We start from the raw sequence: 22,190 nt of genomic DNA, 5'->3' as shown, positions 1-22,190 counted from the left end.
GCACTTCATGTTCCCCGGCTCTCCAGGTTATTTATGCTGCATTTGAAATCTCACTGACTTTCATCTCAAGTGCGTTCGTTTTTATATATTAAGATATTTTATTTATTTACATTTCAATATGAATTAACTTTGGTGACATTTTCAAGACATTATATATTATCTCGATATATTTTGTTGTAATATATACTATAAAATCAAGTACGGTTGTTTTTCTTGGATATGACTATTCTGTCAGGCCTACTTGTCCGTTTATAAATTATGCGTAATATATGATAACGCCTTTTTCACTTCCCCTACTCATTGTTATTTGATAGTGAGTCGTCATAAACGTCATGTTGCTATGCCAGTGAGAAAAGGAAACGTCGGCTAGTGACCGCGGTCAAGTGCAACAACAACAAAAAATGTCCTGACACCTGTTATATAAGTAATACATTTGAGTGAATGAAAAGGCATAGACCTAAGTAAAAATAAGAAATTCGTTTGTTGGGACTTGATTGAGGCAGAAGAATAGCCGATTTACTTATGGCAAGTCCGGAGAGAAATAAGAAGATTTTGCTTGATATGGTGAAACAGCCCAGCAACGACCATTGTGCCGACTGTGGGGCCCCTGGTGAGTTATATTTAATAAAATACATGTTAAATCATTATTGATAGCCTCTAACATTTGACATATTTAGGTTACCATTGTGGTTAGGATATGGTACAGATATAAACTGTAAAACAAAAGTTTAAAGTAGTGAAATATTGAGGGACCCCCAAACCGAAGCTATGTCTTCTATGTGACTATTTCATATTAATGATCAACTATTTCAGTGTGGTTGTCTATTGTTTATAGAATGTGGAGCATGAGCAAAAACCTAAGCCATGTAAGACATGTGAGTTATATTTGCATTTGCATTTATTCCACTGGATTTCACTACTGATTATGTTCTTACTACGACTGTGATGTGGTTGTCTCACCTAGCTATCTTAAGATGAATGCACTAACTATAAGTCACTTTGGATAAGAGTGTCTGCTAAATGACTAAAAAGTCAAATTATTACAACCATGGCATGTCTTAAAGAACTTATTTTGGGGGAAGTTAAAGTCCATTCAGTCAATGATTACAAGGTCTCCTCCTTTCCAGTAACTCTCTACAACTCATCAACCAGCCTAGAAAAAACAACCAATCAAGGCATCACATACTACAAAGTCCAATATCCAAACTATAGTAATGTGGTACAAAGGTATACAGGCTGCAAACATTTCCAGTGTCTGATTGATTGATACAGTGTCATATTACTGCTATTCACAGAGCCAGACTGGGCCTCATACAAACTTGGTGTGTTTGTATGTGTGAACTGTTCTGGGACACATCGGGACTTTCCTGCCATCAGCCGGATAAAGTCCATACGCTTGGATTTCTGGGATGATTCCCTAGTAGAGGTACAGTTTAGCATGTCACAATGGCCCAGGAGTCTACCAAGGACCTTTACACCTTGAAGGATGTACTCTCAAGATCACTCAATAGTCACAATCCCTTTGATGTTGTCATGTTATAACATGCTTATTATGTTATTATTATGTTATAACGTTCCTATTATGTTTCTAATTGTAGTTTATGAAGACAAGGGGTAACGCAGCAGCCAATGCGTTCTATGAGAAGTGTGTTCCTCCCTTCTACTACCGGCCACAGGAGAAGGACTGTGTGTGAGTGGGACTATATCAATGTCTTCATTCACTCACGCAATTTAAGGAAGTGTAAATTGTGATGACTTGACGGTTGTTCATTCAGTGGAAGGATGTAGTATTATTTCAAGAGAAGAAGAAACATCTTGGCGTCAATTAGCCTACAATTGATTGAGTTGGCAAATACTACAGGGTTTGTGGTCGTTGTTGAGTCATATATTCAACACAGAACGTTTGTATTTTAAAAATATTAGTTTTTGTATTTCAATCTTTAACCTTTTGGTTTCCTGACAGTGTTCTTAAAGATCAGTGGATACGGGCTAAGTATGAGAGGAGAGAATTCACAGGAGAGAATAACTCCCTTCAACAAGTTTATAGTTCAGGTAAGTGCTAAATGTTGACAAGCCTTCATGGATAAGTCTATTTATTTTATTCAAATTGTCTAGGAACACAAGACATTACATCGCTGTCTACAGAGCAAGGCATAGAACCAAACGTACCAAAATACTGCGTATGAAGAGACAAGGGATACTAACTAAATGACTATTTTGTATTGGTTGGATCCCATTCAGGACTTTACGAAGGAATACTATGGAAGAAAGGCAAGGACAACAAGCAGTTCCTGAAAAGGAGATTCCTGCTCTCTGAAACTGACTTTACCTTGAGATACTTCACCAAGGAGGATGTAAGTTGGGTGAAATGCAGAAGACACATTTCAGTTGAATGTATTCAGTTGTACAACTGACTAGGTATCCCCCTTTCCCTTTAAGTAGCTTCTCTCCATCTTCTTGGATCAGATAACCCAGCTAACAAAATGTCGTCCTGGGTACGTGCCCAGAAGGCTTTGGAAAAGTCACAGGGAACAACCCCTGTTACTTAAAACAATGGGACTCCCTAAATCTCTCTCAGATAATTACCAATCCCATGAGGTATGACCCCAAACACCCAGAAAGGCTACTCTCCTTGATGTTATCCTCACAAATAATCTGGATAGGTATCAGTCTGGTGTTTTTCTGTAGTGACCTTAGTGATCACTGTGTTCTGAATTGGCTGCTCAGTTAAATTACCTGTACTGATTTGTCATAGACGCTTGCTGAAAAACTTGAATGAGAAACCTTCCTTCGTGACCGAGCCTCTGGAAATTAGCATAGAATCCGCTTGATCCCCTCTGTCGAAGATGCTTGGACCTTTAAAAAAAATGTTTTTTCAGTGGTATCGTTAAATTAACAGGCATGCCCCCATAAAGAAAATGACCATTAAAAACATGTTCAGCCCCTGGTTCGACTGTGATCTGGCAGAGTTACTTCACCTCAAGAACACTATTTGATGAAAGGATCTGTACACAAATACTCAGGCTGACTGGCTGTTGTTCGGGCAATTGAGAAAGAGTGCACTCAGGCACGGAAGGCCAAAGTCAGTTACTTTTAAGGAGCCGTTCTCTCTCCTGGAGAATAAACCCTCCTCCTCACAGCTGCCTATGTCCCTTAATGTGGATAATGTGGTTGTTACTGACAAGGAGCATATGGCTGAGCTCTTTAATCATCACTTAATTGAGTCAGGATTCCTATTTGACTCAGCCATGCCTCCTTTCCCATCCAACACTTCCTCATCTCCCAGCCCTTCTAATGTGACTAGCCTTGATGCTACTCCCTCTTCTTCCCCTTCCTCGCTACTCAGCTTCTCCCTGCAGGCGGTCACTATGTCTGATGTGCTAAAGGGGCTCCTTATTAAACTTTACCCCAAAGAAGCATCTGGGACAGATAGCTTACATCCTTTCTTCTTTAAAGTTGCAGACCCTGTCTCTCCTCTCTGGGGAGGTTCCCAGTGCTTGGAAGGCAGCCACGCTGAAACCTTTATTTAAAGGGGAGATCAAGCTGATCCCAGCTCTTATAGGCTAATTTCTCCAGTATCTTGCCCTGTTTACCAAAGTGTTAGAAAAACTTGTCAATAATCAGCTGACTGGCTTTCATGATGTCTATAGTATTCTCTCTGGTACGCAATCTGGATTCCACTCTGGTTCAAATCAAATCAAATTTTATTTGTCACATACACATGGTTAGCAGATGTTAATGCGAGTGTAGCGAAATGCTTGTGCTTCTAGTTCCGACCATGCAGTAATAACCAAAGAGTAATCTAACCTAACAATTCCACAACAACTACCTTATACACACAAGTGTAAAGGGATGAAGAATATGTGCATACAAATATATGAATGAGTGATGGTACAGAACGGCATACATATGAGATGAGTAATGTAGGGTATGTAAACAAAAGTGGCATTGTTTAAAGTGGCTAGTGATACATGTATTACATAAAGATGGCAAGATGCAGTAGATGGTATAGGGTACAGTATATACATATGATATGAGTAATGTAGGGTATGTAAACATTATAATAAGTGGCATTGTTTAAAGTGGCTAGTGATACATTTTTCCATTATTAAAGTGGCTGGAGTTGAGTCAGTATGTTGGCAGCAGCCACTCAATGTCAGTGGTGGCTGTTTAACAGTCTGATGGCCTTGAGATATAAGCTGTTTTTCAGTCTCTCGGTCCCTGCTTTGATGCACCTGTACTGACCTCGCCTTCTGGATGATAGCGAGGTGAACAGGCAGTAGCTCGGGTGGTTGTTGTCCTTGATGATCTTTATGGCCTTCCTGTGACATCAGGTGGTGTATGTGTCCTGAAGGGCAGGTAGTTTGCCCTGGTGATGCGTTGTGCAGACCTCACTACCCTCTGGAGAGCCTTACGGTTGTGCATCTGGTTATGGATGTGTCACTGCAACCATAAGGGTCCTAAATTTGTCATCACTGCCATTAACTCTAAGCATTGCTAAACTGCTATCTTTATTGACTTGGCCAAGGTTTTCGATACCTTGTATTGGTGTCTCTGAGGGCTCTTATGGGTAGTTTCTCCCATTCTTCTCTGCAGAGCCTCTCAAACTGTCAGGTTGGTTTCATCAGACCAGAGAATCTTGTTTGTCATTGTCTGAGAGTCCTTTAGGTGCCTTTTGGCAAACTCCAAGTGGGCTGTCATGTGCCTTTTACTGATGAGTGGCTTCTGTCTGGCCACTCTACCATAATGGCCTGATTGGTGGAGTGCTGCAGAGATGGTTGTCCTTCTGGAAGATTCTCCTATCTCCACAGAGGAACTCTGGAGCTCTGTCAGAATGACCATCAGGTTCTTGGTCACATCCCTGACCAAGGCCCTTCTCCCCCTATTGCTCAGTTTGGCTGGGCGACCAGCTCTAGGAAGAGTCTTGGTGGTTCCAAACTTCTTCCATTTAAGAATGATGGAGGCCACTGTGTTCTTGGGGACCTTCAATGCTGCAGTCATTTTTAGTGTCCTTCTCTAGATCTGTGCCTTGACACAATCCTCGGAGCTCTATGGACTATTACTTTGACCTCATGGCTTGGTTTTTGCTCTGACATGTATTGTCAACTGTGGGGACCTTATATAGACAGGTGTGTGTTTTCCAAATCATGTCCAATCAATTGAATTTACCATGTGACCTCCAGTCAAGTTGTAGAAACATCTCAAGGATGATCAATGGAAACAGGATGCACCTGAGCTCAATTTCGAGTCTCATAATAAAGGGTCTGAATCCTTATGTAAATAAGGTATTTCTGTTCTTTAATTTGAATAGATTTGCAAAAATGTCTAAAAACCTCTATTCGCTTTGTCATTATGTGTAGATTGATAATGATTTTTAAAAAAATTGTATCTATTTTAGAATAAGGCTGTAATGTAGCAAAATGTGGAAAAGGGGAAGGGGTCTGAGTACTTTCTGAATGCACTGCATCCCCTTATATACAGATGATACAGTCTTATAATCATCTGGCCCCTCCCCAAATTTGATATGGAATGCTCTACAACAAAGCTTTCTTAGTATCCAGCAAGCCCTTAACCTTTGTTTTGGAGGTGTTCACAACAAGGTTATGTGATTCGTTAGGAAGAATGTCTTACTGACACTGGTGGCTGCTTCGCGTGAGATTTTGTTTTTTTAGCTCTACCATTTTGCCCTTTGTGCTGTTGTCTGTGCCTAATAATGTTTGTGCCATGTTTTGTGCTGTTACCATGTTGTGTTGCTACCATGTTGTTGTCTTGTTATGTTTTTGTCATACTGTGTTTCTGCCATGTCGTGTTGTTGTCATGCTGTGTTTCTGCCATGTTTTGTTGTTGTTTTAGGTCTCTTTATGTAGAGTTGTGGTGTCTCTTGTTGTGATGCGTGTTGTCCATTTTTTTTATTTTTTTTATCCCAGCCCCCGTCGCCACAAGAAGCCTTTCCCTCTTGCTAGGCCGTCATTGTCAATAAGAATTTGTTGTTAATTGACTTACCTGGTTAAATAAATGTTAAATATAAAATACCTGAGAAGGGCTCATCATAATGCTGCCTGTTGTGTATTATTGACCCTAGTCCAAGAAGCCCAAAGCAGTCATCTCTATGAAGGACATCAATGCCGTGTTCCAGCCGGAAAAGATAGGCCACGCCCACGGGCTGCAAATCTCCTACCTGGAGGAAGAACGGACCAGAAACCTGTTTGTTTACCATGACAACAGCCAGGTAATAACCAATGACAAAACTGAATTGAAACGTTGTCATGAAGAGGTCTAGAGATTCAAATTTCTCTCTCCTTCTAGGAAATTGTGTCCTGTTTCAATGCAATTCGGGCCACCCGGTTTGCTTACCTCAAGAAAGTCGACCCTAATGCCAGGGAGTGTGACGTGAGTACAAACGGTTTCGAAGTAGAAGTCTTGTATCGCCGTAACTGACATGATATGTCACAGGTGACGTCATACTTTCAAGGATTTCCTTGGTACAGATCTGTCTCCTTTCTATGTTTTTGTTTGTGCAGCTCGTACCTTTGATAAGCAGAAGTAGCATTAAAGAAGGCTACATGGAGAAAACCGGCCCAACGGTTAGTAATCCAGCAAATTCATTGAACATAGTGAAGTTCTAAAGTGATATACGCAGAGAGCATCAGAAAATCAACCTGTGTGATGCTCAGCAAGGGCTGATTCTGTCTCTGTTCTTAGCAATGGGAGACATTCAAGAAGAGATGGTTCGTCTTAAACTTAACGGACAGAAAGATGTCCTACTTCAAAACTTCACTGGTAATGACAACAGAGAACATGCATAAGCCATTTGTATTTGTGGAGAAGAATGTTGTAACTAGTGTGTATGTGCGTGTGTGTGTCTGGCTGTGTCTATGTGTGTATTGCTGTGTGTCCGTCCATAGGATGCTTTGGAACTGGGAGCTGTCTTCATCGGCACAGAGTTCCATGGCTACTCTGTGAGGGAGGTCCAGCCTAAGGGGAACCGCAGTGGCAGGTGGAGGTTCGGGGTCACCTTGGAGACGCCAGACAGGCAGTTTGTCTTCCTGTGTGACCAGGAGCAGGACCAGAGGGAGTGGATAGAAGCCTTCAAACTAGTAATCTCCCAGCCTATGCTACCGCAGCACTACAACAGTATGAAGACCATTCACTGTTCACCATGTTTACAATATACCAGCAGCATGAGACTTACGATTATTGTAAAAGTGGTCAATGACAGGAAATTATACTTTTGAGTAGCTGAAATAAGTTTTTTATTTAAAAAAAAAAGATTGACAATGTGTCTTTTATTTGTTTTTTCAGCTGAGGCAAACATGAGAAGGATGACAAAATGAATGGTGTATAAACCGGAGGAAAGGAAAGCAGCATTTACAGGAAGAAATGGCAATGTGTGAGGCTGGCTGCCTGTTTCAGAGAGCCTACCAGTGACAGGAGGAGGCTTCTCACAAGAGGGGATCAGTGAACTCTTCAATGGAGTCATGTTTACCGGAAAATGGCTAAATGAACTCAGGCTAAAGAGGCTAAACGAACTGAAGAGCTGCCAATGTGGACCAGCACTGGTAATCATTGCAAGTCACCATTATCCAGGGCACCTTGCAAACCGGTGACTGGACTGACTATTATGAGATGGGAACTGATGTCATTGTCGGGGACATTGGGAATGTAATATATACTTTCTATTAACTACTGTTCATATACACTGAGCGTATAAAACATTAAGGTTGTGTATGTGTGCCATTCAGAGGGTGAATGGGCAAGATAAAATATTGAAGTGCCTTTGAACGGGATATGTTAGGTGCCAGGCGCACCAGTTTGTGTCAAGAACTGCAACGCTGCTGGGTTTTTCATGCTCAGTAGTCACGTGTGTATCAAGAATGGTCCACCACCCAAAAGGACATCCAGCCAACTTGACACAACTGTGGGAAGCATTGGAGTCAACATGGGCCATGTTGGGCCTGCATCCCTGACACCTTGTACAGGCCATGACATGTGACAGACCAATACCTCACAAGGTATTGTTCTCAAAATAAGGTCTGGGCATACTGCCAAATTGCAGCTACTGATAGTGAGGATTCATTCAGTCAGCCACTTGCATGAACACAGAAATTGGTTATAAGAAAATCACTAACATTAAAATTGCCATTACAAACGCAGTCCCCACCGTTACCAGGATGTTAAGGATGTTGCTCTGGGTGGCCAGTCCACCTCACCCCACAGGAGCAACAGAACAGCCACCAACTCCTTGAGACAAATCAAATGCTCCTTTAGAGCTGCATCTGGTGGCACCTCACAGAGACTGGAGAACAGCCGGCAACACTGCCCCCACACCACTCTCCACCACTTCTCTTCCCAGGAACTGCATGCAGATACACTGAGCTATGCCCAAGCCGTACACAGTCAAAGAGGCCCAATACAGATTTTATAGCCACACTGCCCTCCACACCAACCTCTTCAATTCCCCCTAGAACCTCCCTCCTATGCCACCAGACCAGGCCCATCACAGCACAGCTCAACCAGACCCAGCCCATCACAGCACATCTGTCACACCATGATCTGTTTCACCTGTCCTTGTGCTTGTCTCCACCCCCCTCCAGGTGTCATCCATCTTCCCCATTATCCCCTGGGTACTGATACCTGTGTTCTCTGTTTGCCTGTTGCAGGTTCGTCTTGTTTGTCAAGTCAACCAGCGTTTTGTCTCAGCTCCTGCTTTTCTCCAGTCTCTCTTTTTCTCACCCTCTTGGTTTAGACCCTTGCCTGTCCTGACTCTGAGCCTGCCTGCCTGACCACTCTGCCTGCCCCTGACCCTGAGCATGCCTGCCATCCTGTACCGTTGCCCAATACTCTGGATTATCGACCCCTGCCTGCCTTGATCTGTCGTTTGCCTACCACTATTACTGTAATAAAAGAAATCTTCAACACAGTCTGCATTGGGGTCTTACCTGAAACCTAATATCTCTACCAGACCCGGCCCATCACAGCACACTGTCGAGGGTAGTGCACCACATGATGCAGTCCACACCATGCATCATTCACATCATCAGCCCTCATATGCTGAGAGTTTGGAGCTTCGCCAGCCACACTGCCCTCCACACCACCCTCCTCAATTCCCGCCACAACCTCTCTCCCAGGCTAGTTTCAGTTTCCCTCCCTACTCCCATCCCCAGGTCAGGCCTTAGACACTCCTGCCCCCCATGGAAGCCCCAACCCTGCAACAGGAGCCACACCAAGGCCTCCTGTGCACACCCAGAATGCAGCATTGGCAGCCACTCCGGTCCTCTGTAGCAGCTCCACTCCTTTGGTGGGAGCTTCATCCGGGTGGACTGAGCTCTGCCAACACTGCTCTCCCAGTTCCCGGCCCAGCCTCTGCTTCCTGTGACTTGAGGGACGACTGCCAAATGCTCAGTTTGTTCTGCTCTCACGTGGTTGCCAGGGGCCTTGGCAAAGGTTCAGCTCACTCAAAAAATTATTACAGATGATCTTATGCCTGTTAACTCTTATGTGAATAAGATGAATACGCCCTCTGACTTTAAATCTCGAAGGGGGCTTGGGATGATGCACCTATGTGCGAAGTATGATTTTAAAAATGAACACAATCGACATTTGTGTACAAGACTAGTGTCCTGACGTTCTGGTTCTCTCGGAAACATGGTTCAATGGTTCTGTCTTTGATAAAGACATTGAAGTAAATTATTATAATGTATTTACATTTACATTTAAGTCATTTAGCAGACGCTCTTATCCAGAGCGACTTACAAATTGGTGCGTTCACCTTAAGACATCCAGTGGAACAGCCACTTTACAATAGTGCATCTAAATCTTTTAAGGGGGGAGGGGGTGAGAAGGATTACTTTATCCTATCCTAGGTATTCCTGAAAGAGGTGGGGTTTCAGGTGTCTCCGGAAGGTGGTGATTGACTCCGCTGTCCTGGCGTCGTGAGGGAGTTTGTTCCACCATTGGGGGGCCAGAGCAGCGAACAGTTTTGACTGGGCTGCGCGGGAACTGTACTTCCTCAGTGGTAGGGAGGCGAGCAGGCCAGAGGTGGATGAACGCAGTGCCCTTGTTTGGGTGTAGGGCCTGATCAGAGCCTGGAGGTACTGAGGTGCCGTTCCCCTCACAGCTCCGTAGGCAAGCACCATGGTCTTGTAGCGGATGCGAGCTTCAACTGGAAGCCAGTGGAGAGAGCGGAGGAGCGGGGTGACGTGAGAGAACTTGGGAAGGTTGAACACCAGACGGGCTGCGGCGTTCTGGATGAGTTGTAGGGGTTTAATGGCACAGGCAGGGAGCCCAGCCAACAGCGAGTTGCAGTAATCCAGACGGGAGATGACAAGTGCCTGGATTAGGACCTGCGCTGCTTCCTGTGTGAGGCAGGGTCGTACTCTGCGGATGTTGTAGAGCATGAACCTACAAGAACGGGCCACCGCCTTGATGTTAGTTGAGAACGACAGGGTGTTGTCCAGGATCACGCCAAGGTTCTTAGCGCTCTGGGAGGAGGACACAATGGAGTTGTCAACCGTGATGGCGAGATCATGGAACGGGCAGTCCTTCCCGGGAGGAAGAGCAGCTCCGTCTTGCCGAGGTTCAGCTTGAGGTGGTGATCCGTCATCCACACTGATATGTCTGCCAGACATGCAGAGATGCGATTCGCCACCTGGTCATCAGAAGGGGAAAGGAGAAGATTAATTGTGTGTCGTCTGCATAGCAATGATAGGAGAGACCATGTGAGGTTATGACAGAGCCAAGTGACTTGGTGTATAGCGAGAATAGGAGAGGGCCTAGAACAGAGCCCTGGGGACGCCAGTGGTGAGAGCGCGTGGTGAGGAGACAGATTCTCGCCACGCCACCTGGTAGGAGCGACCTGTCAGGTAGGACGCAATCCAAGCGTGGGCCGCGCCGGAGATGCCCAACTCGGAGAGGGTGGAGAGGAGGATCTGATGGTTCACAGTATCGAAGGCAGCCGATAGGTCTAGAAGGATGAGAGCAGAGGAGAGAGAGTTAGCTTTAGCAGTGCGGAGGGCCTCCGTGATACAGAGAAGAGCAGTCTCAGTTGAATGACTAGTCTTGAAACCTGACTGATTTGGATCAAGAAGGTCATTCTGAGAGAGATAGCGGGAGAGCTGGCCAAGGACGGCACGTTCAAGAGTTTTGGAGAGAAAAGAAAGAAGGGATACTGGTCTGTAGTTGTTGACATCGGAGGGATCGAGTGTAGGTTTTTTCAGAAGGGGTGCAACTCTCGCTCTCTTGAAGACAGAAGGGACGTAGCCAGCGGTCAGGGATGAGTTGATGAGCGAGGTGAGGTAAGGGAGAAGGTCTCCGGAAATGGTCTGGAGAAGAGAGGAGGGAATAGGGTCAAGCGGGCAGGTTGTTGGGCGGCCGGCCGTCACAAGACGCGAGATTTCATCTGGAGAGAGATGATTTAGATTTAGATGTGACAGATTACAGAAAGGGGGAGGAGTGGCCATATATGTCAAATATAACTCACGGTGTCATAAGAAAAAATGCACCCCCCTCCCCAACATTAAAAATATTTTCACATTACCCTCCCCTTTTACTGTGAAATACATTTAACACCCTCCCCCTCATAGTATGAACTAAAAAATAATGTTTTTGACCACAAGTAACAATAACTGTAGTGACCCTATGTTCATAAATGTTGAAATTGAATTTGCCCCTTCAGAATACTTTTGTAGCTCAGTTGATGCCAAGCAGGGCTACTTGGACTGACCCCATTTTGGTTGACTGAGATTTCTCGGGATTGAGAAGTTTCAAATATACACTACCAGTCAAAAGTATGGACACACCTACTCATTCTAGGGTTTTTCTTTATTTTTACTATTTTTTACATTGTAGAATAATATTGAATACATCAAAACTATGAAATAACACATCACATAGTAACCAAAATAGTGTTAAACAAATCTAAATATATTTTAGAATTTAGATTCAAAGTAGCCACCCTTTGCCTTGATGACAGCTTTGCACAGTCTTGGCATTCTCTCAACCAGCTTCACCAGGAATGCTTTCCCAACAGTCTTGAAGGAGTTCCCACATATGCTGAGCACTTGTTAGCTGCTTTTCCTTCATGCTGCGGTCCAACTCATCCCAAACCATCTCAATTGGGTAGAGATCAGGTGATTGTGGAGGCCAGGTCATCTGACGCAGCACTCAATTCGACCATGAAGGCCTGATTCACTCAGTTTCCTCTGAACAGTTGATGTTGAAATGTGTCTGTTACTTGAACTCTGTGAATCATTTATTTGGGCTGCAATCTGAGGTGCAGTTATTATAATGAACTTAACCTCTCCAGCAGAGGTAACTCTGGGTCTTCCTTTCATGTGGCAGGCCTCATGAAAGCCAGTTTCATCATAGTACTTCATGGTTTTTGTGACTGCACTTGAAGAAACATTCAAAGTTATTGAAGTTTTCCAGATTGACTGACCTTCTTGTCTTAAAGTAATGATGGACTATCGTTTCTCTTTGTTTATTTGATCTGTTCTTGCCATAATATGGACTTGGTCTTTTACCAAATAGAGCTATCAAGTGTATACCCACCCTACCTTGTCACAACACAACTGATTGGCTGAAACGCATTGAGAAGGAAAGAAATTCCACAAATGAACTTTTAACAAGGCACACCTGTTAATTGAAATGCATTCCAGGTGACTACCGCATGAAGCTGGTTGAGAGAATGCCAAGCGTGTGCAAAGCTGTCATCAAGGCAAAGGGTGGCTACTTTGAAGAATCTCAAATATATTTTGTTTTGTTTAACACTTTTTTGGTTAATACATGATTCCATATGTGTTATCTCTTGTTGTGATGTGTGTTTTGTCCTATATTTATATTGTATTAAAACATTTTTTTATAATAATCCCAGGCTCCCGTCTCCGCATGAGGCCTTTTGCCTTTTGGTAGGCCGTCATTGTAAATAAGAATTTGTTCTTAACTGACTTGCCTAGTTAAATAAAGGTTGTCACGCCCTGACCTTAGTATTCTTTGTTTTCTTTATTATTTTGGTTAGGTCAGGGTGTGACATGGGTTATATGTGTGTTTTTGTCTTATTCTAGGGTGTTTGTACTGTAACCCAAATATAATTATGTCTAATGAGGATCACTTTCATAGTCACTTTACAGATATAGAATTATCATCAAATGTCTTAGAATTCAACCACAAATGCAGGGGTTTAGCAGTTCAACTTCAGTACTAGTCAATAAATCACTGCCTGACTTTCAACTCGGAAGTGAGACAACCAAGGCAATGAAGTCAACAGGGGGGCAACTGTAACATTGACATCATGGAAAATGTACAATGATGGCAATATTGTGAAGGGGAAAGTGAACACAATGTGAAAGATGTGCCAAATGTGTAAGACCACTCTGATTATCTTAAAGGTCCAACGTAAGACCACTCTGATTACCTTAAAGGTCCAATGCAGCTGTTTTTATAACAATATCAAATCCTTTCTGATAGCAATTATGTACCTTACTATGATTGTTTTCTATTAAAATGGTCAACAATTATGCTAGGACTGTCTGGGAGTGGCCTGAGTGGGAGAGGAAAACTGAAAACTACCTGTTATTGGTAGAGAGGTTTGGAACTCTTATTGGTCTATTAACTCATTTACCACTTGGTGATGTCACCAGCCAGGCCAAAACTCCATCCCACCAAAACAGGCAGACATTTCAGGCTGTCTTTTAAAACAGCTCTTACACTGAAGGGGCATTATTATAATTTCCACAACTGCAGAGTACTACTCCAACCATTTAGTGTGGAAATATATATAAAGCACATTTAAATCACGTTGTTGACTGCACTGAACCTTTAAAGCAGAAAAGGAGGGTGATCTGCACATCCTACACTTGAGAATACCAGTTTGGGCAAAAAAAGAAAATCAGGTGGCAATGCAGCTATGCTTTCAGTAGGAGAGAAAGTTATGGTTATATACAGTTTTGTGGTGAGTGAATATATTAACCAGAAAAATGGCAGTCTTGGAAGTGTCTAACTTTTTAACAATTATAATACTATAGGGGCACAAGGCCAGACCCAGATGCAGACACTGGAGGCAGATGGTTTGAGTCTTGATATTTATTTAACAAATCCAAAAGGGGTTGGGGTTATTTTATTAACAATCCATAAGTGGTTGGCAAGAGAATAGTCATGGACAGGCAAAAGGGCAAAACCAGTTCAGAGTCTAGGAGGTACAGAGTGGCAGGCAGGCTCCGGGTCAGGGCAGGCAGAATGGTCAGGTAGAGAGTCCAGAAAACAGGCAAGGGTCAAAAACTGGGTGGACCTGCAAAAGAGAATAGAAGCAGGAGTATGGAAAACCGCTGGTTGACTTGAAAAACATACAAGACGAACTGGCACAGAGAGACAGGAAATACAGGGATATATTCACCAGGGAAAATAAGCGACACCTGGAGGGGGTGGATACAATCACAAGACAAGTGAAACAGATCAGGGTGTGACAAATACAACCAACAGACGTTATACATGACAAGCCTACAGTTGCATTGATTAACATATGACAAGACACAGACACACTGTATTTCCGTGCTTTCAAACACTCACACAGAAAGAGAGAGATAATTAATTGGTGTTGTTTATTAATTAGGTTCAAAAAAAAATATTCGAGAGGAAAAAATCCCGTTCGGAAAATTTGCAATCTGCTTTACTGTACCCTCCCTTACTGCACTTTCGGTTTCAATTCAGGCATTCTAGCCTACACACCGAACCGCAATGGCGTTGCTACATGAAGAACTTCTTACAGATATAGGAAAATGTCTCACATGTTCAATATGCTTTGACATTTTCACTGATCCGGTGACTTTAACTTGTGGCCACAGTTATTGTATGAAATGTTTAGAGGATTATCTACTTGGAAGAGCGAAGACGAGGAAGGATTGTCCCGGTTGCAGAGGAAAAATTCGAACAGGTTTTAAACTGAATAAAAATGTTCTACTTTGTAACATCGTGAATGTTCATAACGAACATAAACGTTTTGTATCCACTGAAGAATTTACAAAAGGACATGAAATGGAAGTGGTAAAGTTAAAACGTTTTTTATTTTTTTATGAACAGAGTATGCTTATTGACTCCTGTCACGATCAACGTCGCTACATAATAACACGGAATTTTAAATAGGAATAAATCAGTTTGGAGGATTCACTTTAAAAATTTTTTTTACCATAAACAAGTGCACAACTATAAATAACTTTATAGTAGTTATTAATTAGTAGAAATAGTTTAATTGTATTATATAATATTACATTATATAATTGTCAGGACTTCAAAGAGGATAAAGCTGAAGAATGTGTGGCCTCACACTCACAACAGACTGATATCAACAGATCATCTGAGCTGGGAAGTACTATTCAACAGCAACAGGTAAACTTTCCAGATACAGTATTTACAGTAGGCTGCAACTTCCTCCTTAGTTGGTTTTCTTTTTTAAAGATCATATTTTTTAAAGTTAATTTTCATGCTCCTGTGTTGTGTTATCTTGTCATATAGATGGAGGCCCCTGTTGTTATAAATGACACAAGCTCAGAAGTGACAGATGACAGATGTCCAGATGTCCCAGCCTCCCATGATGGTCGGGTTCAGGAGTTGCCTATCTCCCCTCCTTCAAATGACAGACACCGGGCTGAAGGTAGACTGTAGACTGTAGAATTTGTCCTATTCTTGAGTCTCATTTGAATATTATTCCTTATAATGTACTGAATACTGTAAATATAATGTGCTGTTTTCACCAATCAACCACTAGATGGGGTAGCCTATATACAGTATAGCCATTCGAAGACATCTGTTAAATTAGAGTACATCAGATACCAGTGGATTAAATTAATTGAATAAAAATACTTTGAAGTACTACTTAAGTAGTTTTGGGGGGTATCTGTACTTAACTTTTAATATTTTGGACAACTTTTACTTTTACTTCACTACATTCCTAAATAAAATAATGTAATTTTTACTCCATACATTTTCCCTGACACCCAAAAGTACTGGTTATCTTATGAATGCTTAGCAGGACAGGAAAATGGTACAATTCACACACTTATCAAGAAAACAATCCAGGTCATCCCTAATGCCTCTGATCTGGTGGACTCACTAAACACAAATGCTTCGTTTGTAAATGACGTTGGAATGTGCCCTTGGCTATCCGTAATTTAAAAAAACAAGAAGATTGTGCTGTCTAGTTGGCTTAATATAAAGAATTTGACATGATTTATACTTTTACTTTTGACACTAAAATATATTTGAGCAATTACTGTTAATTTAGACACTCAAGTATATTTGAAACCAAATACTTTTAGACTTTTACTCCAGTAGTATTTTACTGGGTGACTTTCCCTTTTACTTCAGTCATTTTCTATTATAAAGGAACACTCCACCCAAAAACAATATATTGGTATTTGCAAAATGCATCATACAGGGATGATTTTGGTATTTTGAAAGTTACATATCTTGAAAACTTGATTGCTGACAAGCAAACATTGTGGGACAACAAATAGTTTTTTGAGGGATTGTTTTTTTTTAACGGTATCTTTACTTTTACTGAAGTATGACAATTAGGTCATTTTTTCCATCATGGTCAGATACAGTAGGCTGATAAACTTGACTCTGTTCATCTAATGACTTCAATCTCACATTTTGTCCATGTCTGTCAGCAGGCTTTGCCCCTCCACCCCATCCCCTGCCTGGGGTCAGCTTCTCCTGGCTCACCTTCAACCCAGCCCTAGGCCACAGGTGCCTGACCTTCATACCCAATGAGCACAGAGTGGTGACCAAGAGGACGTCCTCCGCATGCCACGACGGCCGCTTTGACATCAGCCAGTGGATGGCGGAGCAGGAGTTCAGCGAAGGCTGCCACTATTGGGATGTAGATACGTCGGCGAGCGTGGGCTGGGCCGTCGGGGTTTCCTACCCCAGCATCGGCCGCAGAGATCAGCTGGGTCGCACAGCCAACTCCTGGTGCCTGGAGTGGAGCAGGAACAAGCTCTGCTACTGGCACGATAACATAGAGGAGTTTATCAAACATGGCTGCCCCAGTATCGTTAGACTGGCTTTGGATGTGACAAATGGGACCTTGTCATTTTATAGCCTGTCTGATAGTCAGACTCTGCTGCATTGTGTGGAGGAGGGATTCACAGAGCCAGTGAGGCCAGTGTTCTGGCTGTTTGGGCTGAAGCTAAACAATGCTCTGTCCTTTCCTCCTTGCGTGTCATAAGGATATGTGAGGATGGGGACAACATAAAGAGTTGTCTGTTTACGAGTGAGATAAATAAAATAACATATTTAGTAATTAATATATTTAGCACAATATTCCTATTAGAGGTCAAAATAAAATGACAATCACCCATATTTTTAATGTTGCTTTTTTATTTCACCCAAAGAGTGTATGGAGTTTTGCGTTGTTATAGTAGCTGTACAATATTTGTCTCCTCGCTCGCCTCGTTGGAGGCGGGAAGTAATTTCATGTTCAGGCTAGCTTGCGCGGTCGTAACATTCAAGTTTGTGTGCAGACGAATGACTAATAATATAAATGTCAACCTCAGCAGCTACGCTTTATGTCTGAGAGGTTAACTCTTTCAAAGGACCCGTTTGGGTCCAGGGCATTTACTACGAACTAAATGTCAGTTAGGCATTTACTACGAACTAAATGTCAGTTAGGTTTATGTTGGTGAAGCGCAACTGGGAAAATGCAAACGTAAGCCAGGCCACATAGCGGAACGCTGGCTGTATTAAACCACACGAGAACATAAATGATTTCATGAACGCATTTGCAGATTTGGTCTTCAGCAGTGGTGAAGATGCGGAAGGACGTCAGAATATTACCGGTGGGAGAGCGTAAGTGGATTTGTTTTGGTCTACTCCGTAGTTCTGTTTTACTGTCAAGCTCGAACCTGCATGCATGACAGCCAGCTGGAGGAGCGAGTAATGCTGATGAAAGGACTCGGAGGAATAACGTTATCTAGCTAGCTGTGTTCCACTAGGTTCATCCAGTTTTATAGCTAACGTTACACTACCACATACACACACCATGATGTTAACTACACTACACACTACTCAGCTAGTAGTGTCATAACATGGCTATTTAGCTAGTATCCTTAACAATTTGATGTTTAGGCCCAAGTGACATTGGCTATTTACCATCTGCTGTGAGGTTGACAAACAAGTAATGCGGACAGGCAGTTTGTCATATCAATGCATGGTTTGCCTTTATCTAAGGAAGCCGTTGATATCTAAGCAATCTAGAATCGGCTTCCTATTTCGCAACAAAGCCTCCTTCACTCATGCTGCCAAACATACCCTCGTAAAACCGACTATCCTACCGATCCTTGACTTCGGCGATGTCATTTACAAAATAGCCTCCAACACTCTACTCAGCAAATTGGATGCAGTCTATCACAGTGCCATCCGTTTTGTCACCAAAGCCCCATGTACTACCCACCACTACGACCTGTATGCTCTCGTTGGCTGGTCCTCTACATATTCGTCGCCAAACCCACTGGTTCCAGGTCATCTGTAAGTCTTTGCTAGGTAAAGCCCTGCCTTATCTCAGCTCACTGGTCACCATAGCAACACCCACACGTAGCACGCGCTCCAGCAGGTCTATTTCACTGGTCATCCCCAAAGCCAACACTTCCTTTGACCGCCTTTCCTTCCAATTCTCTGCTGCCAATGATTGGAACAAACCAATCTGTAAAGAGCACACCCTACTACCTCATCCCCATATTATTTATCTTCTTGCTCTTTTGCACCCCAGTATCTCTACTTGCACATCATCATCTGCACATCTATCACTCCAGTGTTAATGCTAAATTGTAATTATTTCACCTCTATGGCCTATTTATTGCCTTACCTCCCTACTCTTCTACATTTGCACACACTGTACATATATTTTTCTACTGTGTTATTGACTGTACGTTTGTTTATGTGTAACTCTGTTGTTTTTGTCGCACTGCTTTGCTTTATCTTGGCCGGGTCGCAGTTGTAAATGAGAACTTGTTCTCAACTGGCCTATCTGTTAAATAAAGGTGAAATAAAAATTCAGTTTGCCCTAGCTAAATGTCAGCTTTAGTTAATGTGTTCAAAACATTCACTCTCTCACCTAGGTAGCACCTGTCCACTTCAAATATACTTTTGGCCATGAAGTGTATATGGACACCACTTCAAATGAGTGGATTTGGCTATTTCAGCCACACCCTTTGCTGACAGGTGAATAAAATCAAGCACACAGCCATGCAATCGAGGCCGCCGAGGGCTGAAGCGCGTAAAAATCGTCTGTCCTCAGTTGCAACACTCACTACCAAGTTCCAAACTGCCTCTGGAAGCAACGTCAGCACAATAACTGTTTGTCGGGAGCTTCATGAAATGGGTTTCCATGGCCGAGCAGCCAAGCCTAAGATCACCATGCACAATGCCAAGCGTCGACTAGAATGGTGTTAAGTTTGCCGCCGTTGGACTATGGAGCAGTGGAAACGCCTTCTCTGGAGTGATAAATCACGCTTCACCATCTGGCAGTCCGACGGTCAAACCTGGGTTTGGCAGATGCCAGGAGAACGCTACCTGCCCGAATGCATAGTGCCAACTGTAAAGTTTTGTTGGGGAGGAATAATGATCGGGGGCTGTTTTTATGGTTCGGGCTAGACCCCTTACTTCCAGTGAAGGGAAATCTTAACGCTACAGCATAAAATTGCATTCTAGACCAGGCCTGGGCAATTATTTTCCATGGAGGGCCACATTAGAATATATTTTTGCCATTGCATGCCAGAATCATATTACAGGATTATACATCATGTGTATGACTGTGTTTACAGATATCTACTGTAAATCATATCCAGACATGCTACTTAACTTTTTAAACATGCACAGAAATGAACCACATTCATGTTCTCCTTTTGGTAGGTATTTTCATTATTAAACATGCAATGAACTACACGGAGGGAAAAGTACACTGTGCATTCAGCACCACGGACAGAACTCTTGTTAACGGGTATGCACAAAAACACAAGAAATTGAGAGCTCAACATTGCATTTAAACTACTCAATCAGTGTGAGGGGTGAAGTCTCTGATGGGCATTGACTAGAGCAGTGAAGTCAGGTGTAGTTTCTGATGTTGCTTTGCGCAGGATTGCAGAGAGAGTCAGTAAGAGATGATCTGTGCCTTGACTTGTTATAATTCATCACTGAAAATGTCTGTTCACATGCATAGGTTGACCCAAACAGTACAAACATCTTCTGAGCATGACTCCTAATCTTTGGAAAGTTTTGTTAAGCGAGATGCGTAGAACCTCATCAGTGACATTGTTTTGAATAGTTCTCCAATCACTGCATCAGACTGAAGATCGGTAAACTCAAGTTGCAGGTCAGTGGGAGCGTTATCCACATTGAAGGTGAAAGGAGAGGAAACCAACAGCATGTCATTTTCCAACTCTTTGAAATCCTCTAAATGACGAGAACTCACCGTTCAAAGCACGTAGCAGCGATGTATACTTCTCCATCTGATAGGGAACAGACTATTAGTGTCGGAAGGTGGGTGAGATTGTTGGCTTCTACTTGGCGGGTCAGGAGGATACATTTCCCTTGAAGGCTGTGACTAGGCTGTACATCTGATGTGCAAAAATACCTAAAAACACCCTACATTCATTGTCTACTTTCCTTTTCTTTGAAAAACACATTTCTGCTCAATTTCTAGCTAGCTATTATTTGTAACTGTGACGTGTCAGCCTGTCAGTCACTGTCTGTCCTCGTGCAGTTGTTATTTATACGTGCCTTCAAAAAATAAATGTTCCACAAGTGATGGGTGTTAAATCATTACACAAAGGCGAGTATTCATTGGGCTTTTAATTTGAATAAATGTTTTTCAAAACTTTACTATCGCAAATTCTTTATGTGATCTGAGCATAATTCCGCGGGCCCTATTGAATCAGGTCGCAGGCCGCATATGGCCCTGTGTGGAAGAACTTGACTGGCCTGTACAGAGCCCTGACCTCGAACACTAATGCGCTTGTGGCTGAATGGAAGCAAGTCCCTGCAGCAATGTCCCAACATCTAGTGGAAAGCATTCCCAGAAGAGTGGAGGCTGTTATAGCAGCAGAGGGAATGACTTTGGAGTGATATGTTCGAAAAGCAGGCGTCCACATACTTTTGGCACATACTTCTCTCTTATAACAGGGTTTCTTATACAGTGCGTTTGGAAAGTATTAAGACCCCTTGACTTTTTCCACGTTTTGTTACGTTACAGCCTTATTCTAAAATGGATTAAATAAATCCTCAGCAATCTCCACACAATACCCCATAATGACAAAACGAAAACAGGTTTTTAGAAATGTTTGCAAATTTATAAAAAGTTAAAAAACATACCTTATTTACATAACTATTCAGACCCTTTTGCTATGAGACTCGAAATAGAGCTCAGGTGCATCCTATTTCCATTGATTATCCTTGATGTTGCTACAACTTGATTGGAGTCCGCTTGTGTTAAATGCAATTGATTGGACATGATTTGGAAAGGCACACATCTGTCTATATGAGGTCCCACAGTTGACAGTGCATGACAGAGCAAAAACCAAGCCATGAGGTCAAAGGAATTGTCCGTAGAGCTCTGAGACAGGATTGTGTTGAGGCACAGATCTGAGGAAAGTTACCAAAACATTTCTGCAGCATTGACTGTCTCCAAGAACACAGTGGCCTCCATCATTCTTAAATGGAAGAAGTTTGGAACCACCAAGACTCTTCCTAGGGCTGGCCGCCTGGCCAAACTGAGCAATCGGGGGAGAAGGGCCTTGGTAGGGAAACCTTGGTCAGGGAGGCACCATCCCTACGGTGAAGCACGGTAGTGGAAGCATCATGCTGTGGGGATGGTTTTCAGCAGCAGGGTATGGGAGACTAGTCAGGATCTAGGCGAAAATGACCGGAGCAAAGTACAGAGCGATCCTTGATGAAAACGTGCTCAGGACCTCAGACTGGGACGATGTTTCACCTTCCAACAGGACAACGACCCTAAGCACACAGCCAAGACCACACAGGAGTGGCTTTGGGACAAGTCTCTGAATGTCCTTGAGTGACCCAGCCAGAGTCCGGACTTGAACCCAATCAAATATCTCTGGAGAGACCTGAAAATAGATGTGCAGCAACACTCCCCATCCAACCTGACAGAGCTTGAGAGGATCTGCAGAGAAGAATTGGAGAAA

The 22,190-nt window shown here is 42.9% G+C and overlaps 2 protein-coding genes and 1 pseudogene across 11 annotated transcripts; all 3 read left to right on the top strand.

Moving 5' to 3' along the window:
- The first annotated feature begins 1 nt into the window (after position 1).
- On the top strand, positions 2 to 8,920 carry LOC115142467 (arf-GAP with dual PH domain-containing protein 2-like). Of its 9 annotated transcripts, none has more exons than XR_010458744.1 (12): positions 32 to 610; positions 1,296 to 1,426; positions 1,599 to 1,690; positions 1,964 to 2,052; positions 2,242 to 2,354; positions 6,083 to 6,229; positions 6,307 to 6,390; positions 6,522 to 6,584; positions 6,703 to 6,780; positions 6,906 to 7,134; positions 7,303 to 7,559; positions 8,747 to 8,920. XR_010458744.1 is itself a non-coding variant. In XM_029681960.2 (11 exons), the coding sequence occupies exons 1-11, from the start codon at positions 523 to 525 to the stop codon at positions 7,315 to 7,317; spliced, it is 1,092 nt and encodes a 363-aa protein (XP_029537820.1). In that variant the 5' UTR covers positions 28 to 522; the 3' UTR covers positions 7,318 to 8,920. The 9 variants fall into 9 exon arrangements, 6 of the variants coding, with proteins under 6 accessions (XP_064857592.1, XP_029537820.1, XP_029537819.1 ...); XR_010458743.1 differs by having other exon boundaries at positions 7,303 to 7,662; XR_010458742.1 differs by having other exon boundaries at positions 7,303 to 8,660.
- A 5,769-nt stretch (positions 8,921 to 14,689) lies between these two features.
- Positions 14,690 to 17,355, top strand: LOC115142464 (E3 ubiquitin/ISG15 ligase TRIM25-like). 2 transcript variants are annotated; one of them, XM_029681952.2, is made up of 4 exons: positions 14,690 to 15,036; positions 15,277 to 15,378; positions 15,505 to 15,643; positions 16,665 to 17,355. In XM_029681952.2, the coding sequence occupies exons 1-4, from the start codon at positions 14,731 to 14,733 to the stop codon at positions 17,219 to 17,221; spliced, it is 1,104 nt and encodes a 367-aa protein (XP_029537812.1). In that variant the 5' UTR covers positions 14,690 to 14,730; the 3' UTR covers positions 17,222 to 17,355. The 2 variants fall into 2 exon arrangements, with proteins under 2 accessions (XP_029537812.1, XP_029537811.1); XM_029681951.2 differs by having other exon boundaries at positions 16,662 to 17,355.
- Positions 17,356 to 17,440: 85 nt separating this feature from the next.
- LOC115142465 (mitochondrial Rho GTPase 1-A-like) overlaps positions 17,441 to 22,190 on the top strand; it is a 42,186-nt pseudogene continuing 37,436 nt past the window's right edge.

This window comes from Oncorhynchus nerka, linkage group LG15 (assembly GCF_034236695.1).
Source record: "Oncorhynchus nerka isolate Pitt River linkage group LG15, Oner_Uvic_2.0, whole genome shotgun sequence".
NCBI classification, from domain to species: Eukaryota; Metazoa; Chordata; class Actinopteri; order Salmoniformes; family Salmonidae; genus Oncorhynchus; species Oncorhynchus nerka.
The sequence above is the reverse complement of the archived record's forward strand: the minus strand, read 5'-3'. Positions and strand labels throughout refer to the sequence as shown.